General features: G+C 54.1%; 2 protein-coding genes across 3 annotated transcripts; one reads left to right on the forward strand and one right to left on the reverse strand.

Moving 5' to 3' along the window:
- Positions 1-106: 106 nt before the first annotated feature.
- Positions 107-2,042, forward strand: SAPCD1 (suppressor APC domain containing 1). The gene is made up of 5 exons (XM_033216658.1): positions 107-358; positions 605-745; positions 1,250-1,345; positions 1,452-1,541; positions 1,627-2,042. The coding sequence occupies exons 1-5, from the start codon at positions 245-247 to the stop codon at positions 1,720-1,722; spliced, it is 537 nt and encodes a 178-aa protein (XP_033072549.1). The 5' UTR covers positions 107-244; the 3' UTR covers positions 1,723-2,042.
- A 503-nt stretch (positions 2,043-2,545) lies between these two features.
- Positions 2,546-15,506, reverse strand: VWA7 (von Willebrand factor A domain containing 7). 2 transcript variants are annotated; one of them, XM_033216661.1, is made up of 17 exons: positions 15,201-15,506; positions 14,640-14,888; positions 14,081-14,362; positions 13,461-13,557; positions 12,260-12,370; positions 10,978-11,173; positions 10,688-10,857; positions 7,465-7,577; positions 7,124-7,240; positions 6,475-6,660; positions 5,092-5,224; positions 4,840-4,992; positions 4,636-4,728; positions 3,641-3,942; positions 3,423-3,562; positions 3,059-3,233; positions 2,546-2,946 (listed from the first exon to the last, which is right to left on the reverse strand). In XM_033216661.1, the coding sequence occupies exons 2-17, from the start codon at positions 14,871-14,873 to the stop codon at positions 2,773-2,775; spliced, it is 2,676 nt and encodes an 891-aa protein (XP_033072552.1). In that variant the 5' UTR covers positions 14,874-14,888; positions 15,201-15,506; the 3' UTR covers positions 2,546-2,772. The 2 variants fall into 2 exon arrangements, with proteins under 2 accessions (XP_033072552.1, XP_033072553.1); XM_033216662.1 differs by lacking the exon at positions 15,201-15,506 and having other exon boundaries at positions 14,640-15,181.
- Positions 15,507-15,557: the final 51 nt, after the last annotated feature.

The following is a 15,557-nucleotide window of genomic DNA, read 5'->3' on the forward strand; positions in this document are numbered from 1 at the left end:
CCAAGGATCGTTCATGAGAACAAACCACTCCAGAGAGGCCCTACAAAACATGAGAGGGAAGACAGAGGGGCCCAAGGCAGATGGTCTCTCTCCTCAAGTAGGAACACCCCAGCCTCAGACAGACACAGCAGGAAGGGGCCTGAGAGGCTGACAGAGGCAGGATGGGTGCAAGGCAGGGGTGGAAGGGAGGGACCAGCCCGGACTGCACCAGTGGGAGTGGCTCCACCCTTCCCACCTCAGAGCCATGGGGAGCCAGGGCTCTGGCGGGATGCCCTTGGTGCAGGTTCCCTACACAGTCCTGCTGCTGCCGCTGGGAACAAGCCGCCAAGACCCGGGGGCCCAGAGCTTCTTCCTTTGGGTGAGTATCAGCACAACAAGAGGTCCCAGGGGAAGTCTCTCCATAGACCTGCCCTTTATGTTTCCATTCAATCTGAGGGCCCACAGTGTTCCCACCTGCCTCCCCTTGCCCTCCAGGTCCTCAGTGGCCAGTCTGGGTGCACACTCAGTGACCACACAGTGAACCCAACCAGGAGTGGAGAGAAAGGGCCATAACCCAGAGCCCTGCTGTGGCATGAGAGTCAGCCTCTGTGCTTGCCTTTCCCAGCTGCAGAGGATGCAGGCTCTGGAGAGAGAACAGGATGCCCTGTGGCAGGGGCTGGAGTTGCTACAGCATGGCCAGGCCTGGTTTGAAGACCGTCTGAAGGAGGCACAGCAACAGCAGCTGCATCTAGGGGCCCTTGGTGAGGTATGGGGGCTGCCCCTCTGTGTGAATGGGGGGAGGGCCGGGGAGGGAAGAACAAGGAATGTGTAGACACAGCCTGAGACCACTCTGGAGAGGGGAGAGTTAATGGTCAGGGATCATGAATTAGAGGCAGCATCGTAATGACAGGATGCCACCAAGTGTTAAGTTGGTGTTCATTGTTGGGGCTGGAGGAAGCTGGTCTGCATTCCATTCAGAGGGATTTGGATCACTCCATGGAGATGAGGGCGTGGCCGGATTATTCCAATGGGGCAGGGATGGACAGGGAGGCTCCATGAAGAGTAGGGAAAAGGGGTGTTGTGCTATTTGAGGGGATGGAGGAACTGACCTGCTAAAGAGATGGAAGTGAAGAGTATTGGATTTTCCCACCTGGCTGGGAGGCTGGGATGAGGGAATTTGGATGAGAGGGATGGCCTGTGGTGACAGGAATAGAGTGGCAGATGGACCTCAGGTTTTCACCATGTTGTCAGCCTCCAACTCCTCCTCTAGAATTTTCTAACAGATTTACACTCAGAGCCTGGTGGCCCCCCGTTAGCCCAGATTCAAAAGGTGAACATCTGTTTGCAGAATCTGATTCATGAGAAGGTGAGTTTATTGTTTTCAGTTTAGACTTTTGGGAAGCTGGACTAGTGAGGGGAGTTGTTGGGGTCAGTGCTGGCTTAACAGAAAACACAGTGAATTTCCCCTCCAGTTCTCCCCAAGTCCACTGAACAAGGCTAGTTCCTGCACCACCCAGGATTCAAAGGAAAGACGAAGGAAGCAGAACTTGTGGCGGCAACAGGTAAACTTCAAGAGAGAGGGCAGGAGCCCCACCCTGCAGGGCTGGGAGGAGCCCAGAGGCCCCATCTGTTTCTCCTCTCCTCCAGGAGTTGTCAAAGCAGCAGAAAGGAGTCACCCAGCCAAAGGAGGAGATGGCTCAGCGGGGCTGCACCAACAGGCCAAGAGGCCCTACCCGTGTCTAAACCCTCCTCTCACTCCCTTAAGCCTGGTGAAACAGTCAGAAGCCCCAGGCTCCCTTTTCTGTTTCTTAACTCAACAGCTAAAAAATGGCTCCAGGTAGTGAGTCAATGAAGTTCAGACATCTTGGTGTAATGTTTCTCCTCTGCTCCTGAAAACTTCACCTTCTTGGTGTCTCACGTCCTCATTCTCCCCTATATGACGTGCAAAAATGATCTTTCTTTGAAATCCCTCTGGGGAGAAGACATGTTTATTGAAACTGTCCTTCAGCCTTAAATACAAAAATAAAACCAAAGCTGCTCCAGAAAGCAACTTTCTCCAAAAATGTCTTTGGTTTGTTTCTCATAGGGTTAGGAAAAGTGCATTGTGGGAAAATCCATTGCCCTCTATCCCAGTCTTACAGGTTTTTTGTTTTGTTTTGTTTCTGTGATAGGGTCTTACTGTCGCTCAGGCTGTAGTGCAGTGGTGCGACCACAGCTCACTGCAGCCTCAACCTCCTGGGCTCAAGTGATCCTCCTGCCTCAGCATCCCAGAGTGCTGGGATTACAGGCGTGAGCCACCGCGCCCAGCCCCAGTCTTGAAGTTTTTAAGAAAGGAAAGGGATGTGCTGGAGAAAGAAAACCTTCATTGGTGGGGCACGGTGGCTCACGCCTGTAATCCCAGCACTTTGGGAGGCCGAGGCAGTTGGATCACCTGAGGTCAGGAGTTTGAGACCAGCCTTTCCAACATAGTGAAACCCTGTCTGTACTAAAAATACAAAAAATTAGCTGGGCATGGTGGTGGGCACCTGTGATCCCAGCTACTTGGGAGGCTGAGTCAGGAGAACTGCTTGAACCTGGGAGGCGGAGGTTGAAGTGAGCCGAGATCGGGCCACTGCACTCCAGCCTGGGCAACAAGAGGAAACTCCGTCTCAAAAAAAAAGAAAAAGAAAACCTTCATTCCAGCTAGGAGAGACAAGGTCCTAAGGCCTATGTGACAAATGTGTCCCAGGTCTTCTTACCAATGGGGCAGGTTGAAAATAGTGCTGGAGACCCATCCCTCTAGAGTCTCTTGTGTCACCAGGAGGCCAGGCCTCGCAGAAGCAGCAACCCTCCAACTGTGCCCCACCAGGGGCTGCCCACCAACCCTGCCCCAGCCCTGCCTTCAGTCACCAATGTGAAGGGGGAAAAGGCAGGGGTGGCCGTGGTGAGGGTTGGGTCAGATGAGCTGGTAGGGGTGGCGAGCTGGTCCTGCGGGGAAGAGGAAGAGAATGACAGGGTGTGCTAGAGTGTACTCAAATTAAACCTACACCACCCTCCCCCTGCCTTGCCTACCCTGTGATGGAAAGTAGTGGTGCCTCACCTGCGGGGCTGGGGCCAATACCAGGAGACGGAGGAAAGCATGAGTCGGGGGCACTGGGCTGTCTTCTGGTTCAGCTGCAGTCACAGTCACCATCACCACGGAATCCGGGGCTGCTGAGTCCGGGACCTCCAGCCACAGGCGGCCCCAGACCGACTCATTCAGTTCCAGGTGAGCCCTGGAGAGACGATATAGGTGTCGCTAAAGCCCCTGGCTGTCCAGAGCCCAGAGTCAGTGGACGCCCGCAGAGGCACGTGAGGTGAGAGGAGGATTCTGAGAGCCAATTGGAAGGGGCCAGGGGCGGGGCTTGGGATAAGCACGGGCCGGGCAAGATGCCAGAGGGAGCTGGAGGGTTCAGGGGCCTCACCTGGAGAGGTTGGAGGTGAGGGAGAAGCTGGGGTTGACGGAAGTCCTAAGGTCAAGATCCTGAGGGCCCGAGAAGCTGGCGATGCGGAGACTGAGCGGGACCTTGCTGCCCGGGGCCAAGAAACCCGAGGGGGCACTAAGCTGCAGAGAAGGGCTCGTCAGGGAAGGGGCCGCTCCAACTCTTTCCAGCCCCAGCCGCACTTTCCCCTACTGTCTCACCTCCAGAAGGACAGGGACTACAGTGCTAGGCTGAGGGGCAGCCCTCTGCAGGCGCCGCCCCGCTCCGTCCTGGCCAATCAGCTCCAGGGAGAAGGGTCTAGGGGTGGACAGCAGCGTGGGCGGCAGCGAGGCTGCAAGGAGACCTCGCTCCGGAGGTCCCACGGGCTCCAAAGGCACCCGGCCTAGTTCGGCACCGTCTGGGACCCCTCGAAGGATGACGTGGGAGAAATGCGGCTGAGGATCCCCAGGATTCGCTTGGGAACCCAACCCTGTCACTTCTACCAGCAGCTGGGTCTGGAGACCTGAGACAGGGGCGAGGAGGGGAGAACATTGTGAGATTCGGAGACACAGGGAGAAAAGAATTAATGGCTTTCTAAATAAGGGTTCCCTCTGGGGAGTATGGCTGGGAAAACAGGTTACCTTCAAGGGGTATCGATGGGGAGCATCAGGAGGGAGTTCTGGGTGCTGGAAATGTCCTATATCCTGAACTGGGCGTATTATATGAAATCCATCAAACTGTACACTTTAGTGCACATTATGTAAATTATAACTCAATATAAAAGTTACGCATATGCATAGATGTATGTATACATATATATGTTATATATATACACACACACATATATACACACACATATATATATATATATAAAACTGGGGGTTTGGCTGGGCGCGGTGGCTCACGCCTGTAATCCCAGCGCTTTGGGAGGCCAAGGCGGGCGGATCACGAAGTCAAGAGATGGAGACCATCCTGGCTAACACAGCGAAACCCCATCTCTACTAAAAATACAAAACATTAGCCGGGCGTGGTGGCGGGTGCCTGTAGTCCCAGCTACTTGGGAGGCTGAGGCAGGAGAATGGCATGAACCCGGGAGGTGGAGCTTGCAGTGAGCCAAGATCGCACCACTGCACGCCAGCCTGGGTGACAAGCGGAAAACAATAAATAAATAAATAACTGGGGATTAGGTGGGTGGGGGCTCAGGGAATAGATGTACCTGCAACTGGCTGAGTCAGGGGGTAGAGGCCAGGGTGGGGTCCATCCTCCATGGAGATCCCAAAGTGGAAGAGGAAGTCCAGGGAGGTCTGGGCTGGGAAAGGGCAAAGGCAGTCAGAGCCCTTCCTGAAAGGAATGTGACTGATGGTGTTCTCTGAGGCCTGCAGTCTCTCCTTTCCTTTCCCAGGAACACCTCCCTCCTTACCTTGCACTCTCACCCCGGGGGTGTCCTCAGCTGTGACCTGGATCTCCCAGGTTCCTGTCTGTGGAGGGTCATGCATGGTCACCATCCAGAACTGCCCAAAGCGGTGAGTGTGACCTAGAGGACCCGTGCCTTCCTTCTGGTCCTGGGAGACCCCTGGGGTCAGGGAAGAAATGAAACACTGGCTCTCCTTGAGTACATCCCCTCGACTGTCTATTCCCCAGTCGCCATTCTTCCCTCTGCCTTCAGAGGTACCTGCAGGGTTCTTGATCCAGAAGCTGCTGATGTCCCCGTGGATCCGGACTGTGATCTTCTGGAGCAGCCCATCCACACTGAACACAAGTGGCCACCCAGGCACCACAAAAGGAGGGTCCAGGGGAAGAGTCACCTTGAGGGATCAGCAGGACCAGAAAATGGGGCAGAAGATGAGGTATGGGATGAGGAACAAAGAAGATAGGGGAGATAGGAATAAACCATGTCATTGGGCCGGGTGCGGTGGCTCACGCCTGTAATCCCAGCACTTTGGGAGGCTGAGGCAGGCGAATCACAAGGTCAGGAGTTCGAAACCAGCCTGGCTAACATAGTGAAACTACGTCTCTACTAAAAAATAAAAAAATAAAAAAAAATAAATAAAATTAGCCAGGTGTGGTGGTGGGTGCCTGTAATCCCAGCTACTTGGGAGGCTAGGGCAGGAGAATTGCTTGAACCCAGGAGGTGGAGGTTGCAGTGAGCCAAGATCACGCCATTGCACTCCAGCCCGGGTGACAGTGCAAGACTCTGTCTTAAAAAAAAAAAAAAGAAAGAAAAAGAAACCACGTCACATAGGGAGAAAGGGGTACAGTGAGAGAGGGGCACAGGGCCAGGGATGAAGTTATGGTCAGGGACAAAGTTGGAGGCAAGGGATTCAGGATGAGACAATCACATCTTGTGCCCCATTAAAAGATGATGGGACAGGCATGGTGGCTCATGTCTGTAATCCCAGCACCTGGGAGACCAAGGCAGGAGGATCACTTGAGGCCAGGGGTTCAAGACCAGCCTAGTCAATTAAGCGAGACTCTGTCTCTGCAAAATACAAGCCACTTCCCCAAAAAGATGGTAGGACTTCCTGTGGTAACGCTGAAGGCAGAATACTAGAAGCCAAGCGGGGAGGGGTTTACTGATATAAAAGGACAATACAGGCCAGGCGCGGTGCCTTGAGCCCGTAATCCCAGCACTGTGGGAGGCCAAGGTGGGCAGATCACTTGAGGTCAGGAGTTCGAGACCAGCCTGGCCAAAAAACTGGTGAAACCCTGGCTCTACTAAAAAAATACAAAAATTAGCCGGGCCTGGTGGTGGGTGCCTTAACTCCAGCTACTCTGGAGGCTGAGGCAGGAGAATCCCTTGAACCTGGGAGGCAGAGCTTGCAGTGAGCCGAGATCGCGCCACTGAACTCCAGCCTGGGTGACAGTGAGACTCCATCTCAAAAAAAAGAGAAATGGCTAGCCATGGATCTCAGAGGGGGAGAAACTTCCTTTCCTGCCCCGTGACTGGAAGAACAACAGAGCAGTGAGAGTGATTCCCCTTTCTCCTATAAGAAGAGAGGTGCAGCCTGACCACCCTTCAGTTCCTAAGTGAGGGCCCTGGCCCCCACTTACTCACCAGGGCAGCCATGCTGTCCCCAACAATGGCTGCCACGTCTCCAATGTGCTGGTCTTTGGTGAAGATCACTTCTCCTCCTGAGGCCAGGGCCACTGCTTTATATGGCTCAAAACGCAGAGGGGACAAGATCTCACGCCGAGCTCGGCCCTGAACCCTTGATGTGTCTTCAGTCACCAGGAATGTTACCTGTGGCCAGAAGAGAGCTCGGTGGTTGGGGTGTCCAAGTGCCATCCACTATTATGAATGAGAATCCCTGTGCTCAAGCTTTCTCCAGAGCTGATGGTTCGTGATAAGGTCTCTGCCTGCCTTCTGGCTGCTAGGATGGGGTCTCCCAGTGAGAACCCCCTGCCTTCAGTTAGTAGTTGGCCACCCCCTTGTCACAGTGGATTTTTGGCGACTAGATCCCCAGTTCTTCACATTGTTTACTGGGCAGGTTCAAATAAAAACTCTGCATTATTAAGGGTGGGGTCTCCTACGTGTATCATTAAAAGTATCAGGAAAGGTTTCTTTCGTTCACTGTCTGCTTCTCCCATGTGCCAAGGCTTGTCGGCCACCATAGTGTGCTACAACCCTCGTGATGAGATTGTCATCACAGGGTCTCTCACATCCCTGGGAGGCTAACACTGGGTCTCTCACCAGCTCTGCTCACCCGGCAGCGCCGTTCCTGAGTCAGGGATTCCACCTGGTTGGTGAGAAAGGCATCCTTGGGGGAGGCATCCGTGAAGACAAAGATGTCTGAGAGTGGGGGTGTGTGCAGCAGGGCCAGCTGGCAGGGAAGGCAACGACCAGTGTTAACAATGGCAGCAGGAGGGGAATGGGTAGAGCCAAGGAGGATGAAGCAGAAGGGAATATGGCCCCGTAATCCCGGAGTGAAGCTAGTGGATCTAGATTCTGAAGGTAGCGGGGAGCCCCAGGAGGGTTCTAGCTCCCCCTGGTGGTGGGGCCAGGAAACGCGGGGGGCATAAGAAGGGAAGAGGGGAGGGGCCAGACCTGCAGGGCTGACAGGCACATCTCAGGCTCGTCTCCACCCCCCAAGGCATGGATCTCATTAAGCTGTTGCCAGAAGCTGTCAGGGTCACTGGTTGTAAAGACAGGGCCAAACCCTGGGAAGGGGAAAGGAGGTTAAGATAAATGAGGAAAGAGCTCCCCTCATTCCTACCCAGAGCCACCTCCCCAGTTGAGGGTCCCTGTGTGCTGCTGGAGTGGACAAGTAGTGAAATAACGATACTCCATTATAAGACTCATACTTGGCCAGGTGCAGTGGCTCACACCTGTAATCCTAGCACTTTGGGAAGCCAAGGCAGGTGGATCATGAGGTCAAGAGATCAAGACCATCCTGGCCAAAATGGTGAAACCCCATCTACTAAAAAATACAAAAGTTGGCCGGGCGCGGTGGCTCAAGCCTGTAATCCCAGCACTTTGGGAGGCCGAGACGGGCGGATCATGAGGTCAGGAGATCAAGACCATCCTGGCTAACATGGTGAAACCCTGTCTACTAAAAAATACAAAAAACTAGCCAGGCGAGGTGGCAGGTGCCTGTAGTCCCAGCTACTCGGGAGGCTGAGGCAGGAGAATGGCATAAACCCGGGAGGCGGAGCTTGCAGTGAGCTGAGATCCGGCCACTGCACTCCAGCCTGGGCGACAGAGCGAGACTCTGTCTCAAAAAAAAAAAAAAAAAAAACCAAAAGTTAGCTGGTGTGGTGGCACGTGCCTGTAGTCCCAGCTACTGGGGAGGCTGAGGCAGGAGAATCACTTGAACCCAGGAGGTGGAGGTTGCAGTGAGCCAAGATCGTGCCACTGCACTCCAGTCTGGTGACAGAGCGAGACTTCGTCTCAAAAAAAAAAAAAAAAAAGTCATACTTGTCAGGGCAGGGCGGGGCAGGGCAGGGCAGGGCAGACCTAGTGTCCCTGGTGAGAAGGTGAGCCTCCACTCCCTTAAAAATGGTGGCATTTCCTGTAGGCCTTTATTGGGTACATGCACATATACTAAAAAAACAAAAAACAAAAAACTGGTCACGCCTATAATCCCAGTACTTTAAGAAGATGAAGTGGGAGGATCACTTGAGCCCAGGAGCTCAAAATCAGCCTGGGTAACATAGTGAGACCCCATCTCTACAAAAAAAAATACAAAAATTAGACAGATATGGTGGTGCTTGTCTGTAGTCCCAGCTACTCAGGAGGCTGAGAGGCAGGAGGATCACTTGAATCAAGGCTGCAGTGAGCCATGATCGTATCATTGCACTCCAGCCTGGGTGACAGAGTGAGACTCCAAAAAAAAAAAAAAAAGAAAAAAGAAAAAACACACTGAGTTTCCTCATAAGAAAAGAGACAGAATAGCACTTATCTCAGAGGCTTATTGGGAGGACTAAATGAGTTGATTTTGCAAATCTTAAGATAGTGCTTTGACACACAGTGCTAAGTTCTTATTTATACCTTTATTTATATCTTCATCAAACATAATAATTATCTATTAAATGCCGGCCACTGTAGGATGTATGCAGACAAATAAGACTCAAACTTAGGCAACTCTCAGCCCAGTAGGCATTTTATTTGATCATCATTTCAACTCTGGGAGTTAGGCAGGATGAGGGAGGTATCAGGCTTCTGAGCCCAAGCTAAGCCATCATATCCCCTGTGACCTGCACTTACACATCCAGGTAGCCTGAAGCAACTGAAGATCCACAAACGAAGTGAAAATAGCTTTAACTGATGTCATTCCACCATTGTGATTTGTTCCTGCCCCACCCTAACTGATACATAACTGATACTGACCCATTTTATGGATGATGAAATCCAGGCAAAGAAAAGTTTACATGACCAGCCTAAAGACACACAGTCAGACTCAAGCCAGAGAGTCTAACTTCTAATCAATGGGAAAGGAATACAATGTAGCTCGCTATCTCAGATGCTTCCCAGAAGCCTGGCCCCACCAACCCCATCTTCATCCCCATCTCTGTCTATAGGAAATGGAGAGAATTGAAAATGGCGGCCAGGCGCGGTGGCTCACGCCTGTAATCCCAGCACTTTGGGAGGCCAAAGCGGGTGGATCACGAGGTCAGCAGATTGAGACCATCCTGGCTAACACGGTGAAACCCCGTCTCTACTAAAAATACAAAAATTAGCCGGGCATGGTGGCAGGTGCCTGTAGTCCCTGCTACTCGGGAGGCTGAGGCAGGAGAATGGCGGGAACCTGGGAGGCGGAGCTTGTAGTGAGCCCAGATCTTGCCCTGCACTCCAGCCTGGGCGACAGAGCCAGACTCCGTCTCAAAAAAAAAAAAAAGAAAAGAAAAGAAAAGAAAAAAAAAAGAAAATGGCTTATTAGCATGAAAGGCTAAGAAAGCGGAGGCCACGTGCCAAAGCATGAATCATGCATTAAACTAATGGAAAGTGCTGTCATTTTAGAAACAGTGGGAGACAAGGCTGCTAGTTATTTTTTTATTTTTTTATTTTTTAGAGACAGGGCCTCACGGCGTCACCCAGGCCGCCCTGGAGTGCAGTAGTGCCCTCACGGCTCACTGCAGCCTCAATCTCCTGGGCTCAAGTGATTCTCCTGCCTCAGCTTCCCAAGTAGCTGGGACTATAGGCATGCGCCACCACTCCCACACATAATTTTTCTTAATTTTTTTGTGGAGACCTGAACCTCTCTGTGTTGCCCAGGTTGGTCTTGAACTTCTGGGCTCAAACGATCCTCCCACCTCTGCCTCCCAAAGTGCTGGGATTACAGTTGTGAGCCACCCCACCCAGGTTGCTGCTAATTTTCTGTATGCACACCATAGAGGCTCACTCAGGACTACAGGAAGTGCCACCACGAGCCCACTTCCTCACCACAGGCCTTTATCCCTTACCTTTTTTTCTTTTCTTTTCTTTTTTTTTCTGAGATGGAATTTTTTGCTCTTGTTGCCCAGGCTGGAGTGCAAAGTTGCGATCTCGGTTCACCGCAACCTCCGCCTCCCGGGTTCAAGCGATTCTCCTGCCTCAGCCTCCTGAGTAGCTGGGATTACAGGCATGTACCACCACGCCCGGCTAATTTTGTATTTTCAGTAGAGACGGGGTTTTTCCATGTTGGTCAGGCTGGTCTCAAACTCCCAACCTCAGGTGATCCACCTGCCTCAACCTCCCAAAGTGCTGGGATTACAGGCTGAGCCACCACGCCCAGTCTATCCTTTACCTTGAATTTTCCTCCCCTATACGGTCCTAGCCAGACCACACTTACCTGGGTCATGAAAAGGCACCAGGACATAGTGGATAGGCTCCATGGGGCTGCCCCTCCGCTGCTCCACAATGTGGCGAGCCTGGATTTTGGCAGCGTTGATCTCCTCACCCATGCTGCCTGTGGTGTCCAGGACAAAGCTCAGGCTGGAGGCTGGGGTGATGTCCAGCAGCCTGGGGAGCAAGCCAGAGACACAGTGAAGGGTCTGCACGTTTGTCCCCAGCGCCTGGTTTCTCGGTTCCCTACCGAGAAATGCCTACCATGAGGGGGTCCATCCCCAGGAGGCCACTCACCTGGAGAAATCCCTGTCTCCCAGGCGGCTTCGCAGAAGGCCGAAGGCCTGGATGGAGGCTAGAAGGGCCAGTTTTGCAGCCTGGAGGTGCAGCATGTGGTGAGGGGAGAAGCCTGGGGATGTGCTGTCCTTGTTGATGCCTCCCCTCGGTGGCCGGGAGCTGCTCAGGTCAAAATGGCCCCCGTGGCTACATTTCCCTGGGTTGGGGAAAGGGATCTGGAGAGTAGAGGTCAAAAACCCACTGCCTCCCAAGAAAATGAGGCCCTTTCAGACCTGGCCTGACCCTCTCACCCCTCAGCAAGGGTTCAGCAAGAAATGATGATGGGGGTGGGTGAGTGCCTGGAATCCCAGCACTTTGGGAGGCCGAGGCAGGCAGATCATCTGAGATCAGGATCTCAGATCTCGAGACCAGCCTGGCCAACATGGTGAAACTCTGTCTCTACTAAAACTATAAAAATTAGACAAGTGTGGTGGCACGTGCTTGTAATCCCAGCTACTTAGGAGACTGAGGAAGGAAAATAGCTTGATCCCAAGAGGTGGAGGTTGCAGTGAACCGAGATCATGCCACTGCACTCCAGCCTGGGCGGCAGAGCGAGACTCAGTCTCAAATAAATAAATAAATAAATAAATAAATAAATAAATAGATAATGACTGGGCAAGGTGGCTCACACCAGTAATCCCAGCACTTTGGGAGGCCGAGGCGGGCGGATCACCTGAAGTCAGGTGTTTGAGACCAGCCTGGCCAACATGATGAAACCCCGTCTCTACTAAAAATACAAAATTAGCCAGGCATGGTGATGCATGCCTGTAATCCCAGCTACTCGGGAGGCTGAGGCAGGAGAATCACTTCAACCCGGGAGGCAGAGGTTGCAGTGAGCCGAGATCGCGCCACTGCACTCCAGCCTGGGCAACAAGAGCAAAACTCTGTCTCAAAAAAAAAAAAAAAAAAAAAGGATGATGCTTTGTGGAGGGGAATTCTGGAGTAAATCTTAGGGCGCCGTAGTCAATCAGCACAGCACATGGTGGATCCCCTGATCCCTCCAGCCAGTCCCCCAAAGATGCCTCTGACAAGGGAGAAATCCTATCAGTGGAGGAAGAAGTTGCTCCCCTACCTCAACCCCACCACAGCCTCCTCAGGGGACTTTCCTCCACCCACCCTGTTCCCAGCATCCTCTCCTCCTAGGAGGAGATGCCACAGCAAAGGCGTACGGGCCTATAGGACAGAGCTCCTGTAAGGGAGTGACTTTCTCGCCTTACTTCTGGGGAACTTTGTTGTCTGGTACCTGGAGGTTTCGGGGGATGAGTTCCAAAGTAGCCAGAGGTGAGGAGTGTGAAGCCCAGCCAATTCCCAGGGCAGCTCAACGCCTCGCAATCAGAGCAGGTAGGATCAGCCACTGGGAAGAGAGGGCAGGGCTAGAACCCAAGATTCTGCCACCCCCAGCCTTTATCCCCACACACCCAAACCTCTTCAGCTTTTCCTCCCAGCTGGGATGAAGTGAAAGCCCAGAAGTTCCCTAGCAAGGCTTTCCGAACTAAAACCTAGGAGCATGGGCCCGCAGTGAGCCTGAATGTAGGAGCATGGGCCCGCAGTGAGCCTGAATGTTTGAAACTGGGGCCGTGCTAGAAAACACAGCACAGGCTGGGCGCGGTGGCTCACGCCTGTAATCCCAGCACTTTAGAAGGCGGAGGCGGGCAGATTGCTTGAGTCTAGGAGTTTGAGACCAGCCTGTGCCACATAGTGAGACCTCATCTCTAAAAAATAAATACATAGGGCCGGGCGCGGTGGCTCAGCCTGTAATCCCAGCACTTTGGGAGGCCGAGACGGGCGGATCACGAGGTCAGGAGATCGAGACCATCCTGGCTAACACGGTGAAACCCGTCTCTACTAAAAATACAAAAACTAGCGGGCGAGATGGCGGGCGCCTGTAGTCCCAGCTACTCGGGAGGCTGAGGCAGGAGAATGGCGTAAACCGGGAGGCGGAGCTTGCAGTGAGCTGAGATCTGGCCACTGCACCCAGTCCCGGCGACAGAGCGAGACTCCGCCTAAAAAATAAAAAATAAATAAATAAATAAAAAATAAATAAATAAATACATACATAAATAAATAATAAGAAAAAAAACCAAACAGTACGTGTAGGGACCAATCCTATGGGGATTGCGGCCTCTGTGAGTTGTGGACAGGAGGCAGCTCCCAGGCGAGAGGATGAGGGAGCTGTGGGAGAAGGCCCCGTGTGAGTCAGTGCGGGGAGGAAGCCACACTTAAGACGGGACTGAGTTCTGGAGACCTGGTCCTCGCTGTTTTTCCCTGTGTGACCTTGGGGAAGCTGCTTAACGGAGCCAGGCATTGCTTGGACTGGGGGACTTCAGTCCTTGTGGAGATTAAGTAACATCACACCCTCTGGGACCTCAGAATGTGACACAGTGGCCGGGTGGACTGAGGTAGCCCTGTGGACTCCCGCCTCACTGCCAGGGTCACAGCCGTACCTTGTGCCAGGTTCTGGAGCTCCTGTCTTGGCCAGAGGAGGTGAGGGTGTGGCTGCTGCTCACCCAGCTCCACCCAGTTGCTATGACTGTAGAAATCCTGGTCCAGAGGACAAGAGAAGGGGAATGAGGCACTAGTCTGACCTTTCTCACCATCTCCAGCACTAATATGCCACTCCTTTGAGTTCCCCACCTGGAAAGTCCCCTCCTACTCCCACTACTCCCACCAGACACCCCAAGGCCCCTCCACTGCCCCCTCTCCATGCTCAGAGCAGAGCTTTGCCCAGGTGGAAACTGTCCCAGCATCTCTTCCCAGCTCAGAGTCTAACCCAAGGCCTCTCTGGGCCTGCAGAGTCCTGCAGCGTGTGCTGCTCCCTCAGCTCTCTGACCTCACAGCCTTCCTCTCTCACCCTCACTTCTCTCCAGCCACAGTGCCCTCCTTGCTGTTCCTACAGGAAGCACTGCCAGCTTGGAGGTGGGGAACTGGGACACAACTTCAGGGCACCACGTGCCAGTGCCCACCCCTTCCAGAATGGAGAAGGCATGATCAAGAAGGCACCATAGGATGCTCTCTATCCCGGACATGAAGACCCCTCTGATCATCAACCCCACCCGGTTCTCACCTGCAGGGCATGAAGTGCAGCCCCGAGGCGCTGGCGAGCCAGGGTGTGGTCAAGGGCTCTGGTTGCCACCAGGGTCTCCCGCAGAGCCCCTACCAGTTGCGCGCGTCCCTGATCCAGTCGCTCAGCATCAAAGTGCAGGTCGGGGTCATTCCTGGAAGTCGGCAGGAAGTCCTGGGCTGCATTGGCACGAGACACCTCACCTAAGGCTGCTCGGAACCGCCGAGAAGGAGAACCAGGTCCAAAGTAGGCGGCAAAGAGGTCATCAGCAAGGAGTGTTCGACCCTGGGGAGAATAGCGGGGGATGGGGCTCCAGGGAGGCCCCTTGGATTGACTGTTGCCCACCTTATCTCAGCAACTGACTCTCAAGGCTGGGTATGAGGGGCCTGAGCCCCACAAAGGAGGGGGACTCCTAATTTCAGGACCAAGACTACTGGGTATTGTTGCTGCAGGGGTGGGGCCATGGGTGGATCTTCTCTTGGCAACCAGAGCCCTCACGGAGTAGAGGCCCCACGGAATTGGGGACTCTGGCAGGGGTGTGACAGGACCCTGGGATGCTCACCAGGAAGTCCTCAAGACGAAGAGGGGGGCGGCCTGGGGGTGGCTGCTCCAGGAAGAGCTGCAGGGTGACGTTGAGCGCTGCCTCCTCAGTTAGGTCTTGGTGGGTGATGGAGCCAGGGGCAGCCAGCAGGCTCCAGATGTTGGGGAAGAAGGCAGATGTGGGGGGCAGCAGCAGCTGCAGCAGAAGCAACACTGAGGGGCCCAGGTGGGACTGGGGCACTTCCGTGGGGAGCATGGCTGAGACATGGACCTGGGAGACAGAAGGCTCTCACGGGAGGAGGAAGCAGCTGTGATTCCAGGGCAGGCTGGCTCTGCGGGTCTCCGTGGACACCTGCTTTACCTCAAAAGTCGCGTCTGCTGCAGCCTGGCTTCCCCGCCCTCTCTGTCACCCAGACAACCTGAGGGCCTCATCTGACCATTAGGGACACACACAGCTGCCAGGAGAGGGGTCCAAGGTTCCTCCCCCAGGCCCCCGTCCCCAGTCCCTGGCTGAGTCACCAGCCCTGCTGCAGAAACACTCCCCATGCACAGGAAGCCTGAGTCCTCTCAGGCCCTCCCCTACCTGGTTGCTGGGTCTCCTAGGAAGGGCTGGCTCGGGCACAACGTCACAGGGCACTTAGGTCAGAGTTATAATTAACCGAGGCCCAGTAGAGGGGGAGGGAGGCCCCCACAGGGTCAGGGAGGACAGGCAACCCCCCTGGCCCCTTTGCTCATGGCTGCCCAAGGCCACAGGCAGCAGCCCACGCCAGGGCGGGCCTCCCTCGGCTGCAGTGCAGAGGTGAATGATAGCTGGGGAGGAGGAAGGGAGTGAGCAGCGTGACTCAGGCCTGGCACAGTGCCAGGGACAGACCCAGACAGACGCGCCCCTCTGCCCTCCAGAACCAGGGCCTCACTCCCACCCTGCAACCCCCAGGGATTC

The sequence above is a fragment of the Trachypithecus francoisi genome, unplaced genomic scaffold (genome assembly GCF_009764315.1).
Source record: "Trachypithecus francoisi isolate TF-2019V2 unplaced genomic scaffold, Tfra_2.0 Lachesis_group10, whole genome shotgun sequence".
Taxonomy (NCBI): Eukaryota; Metazoa; Chordata; class Mammalia; order Primates; family Cercopithecidae; genus Trachypithecus; species Trachypithecus francoisi.

Coding starts and splice junctions, on each gene's coding strand:
- SAPCD1 (XM_033216658.1), top strand. CDS start 245: ATGGGGAGCCAGGGCTCTGGCGGGATGCCCTTGGTGCAGGTTCCCTAC. Junction 359..604: donor CCCAGAGCTTCTTCCTTTGG/GTGAGTATCAGC, acceptor TGCCTTTCCCAG/CTGCAGAGGATGCAGGCTCT. Junction 1,542..1,626: donor AGAACTTGTGGCGGCAACAG/GTAAACTTCAAG, acceptor CCTCTCCTCCAG/GAGTTGTCAAAGCAGCAGAA.
- VWA7 (XM_033216661.1), bottom strand. CDS start 14,873: ATGCTCCCCACGGAAGTGCCCCAGTCCCACCTGGGCCCCTCAGTGTTG. Junction 4,729..4,839: donor CCCCGGGGTGAGAGTGCAAG/GTAAGGAGGGAG, acceptor GCCCTTTCCCAG/CCCAGACCTCCCTGGACTTC. Junction 3,943..4,635: donor CCTGACTCAGCCAGTTGCAG/GTACATCTATTC, acceptor CCCCTGTCTCAG/GTCTCCAGACCCAGCTGCTG.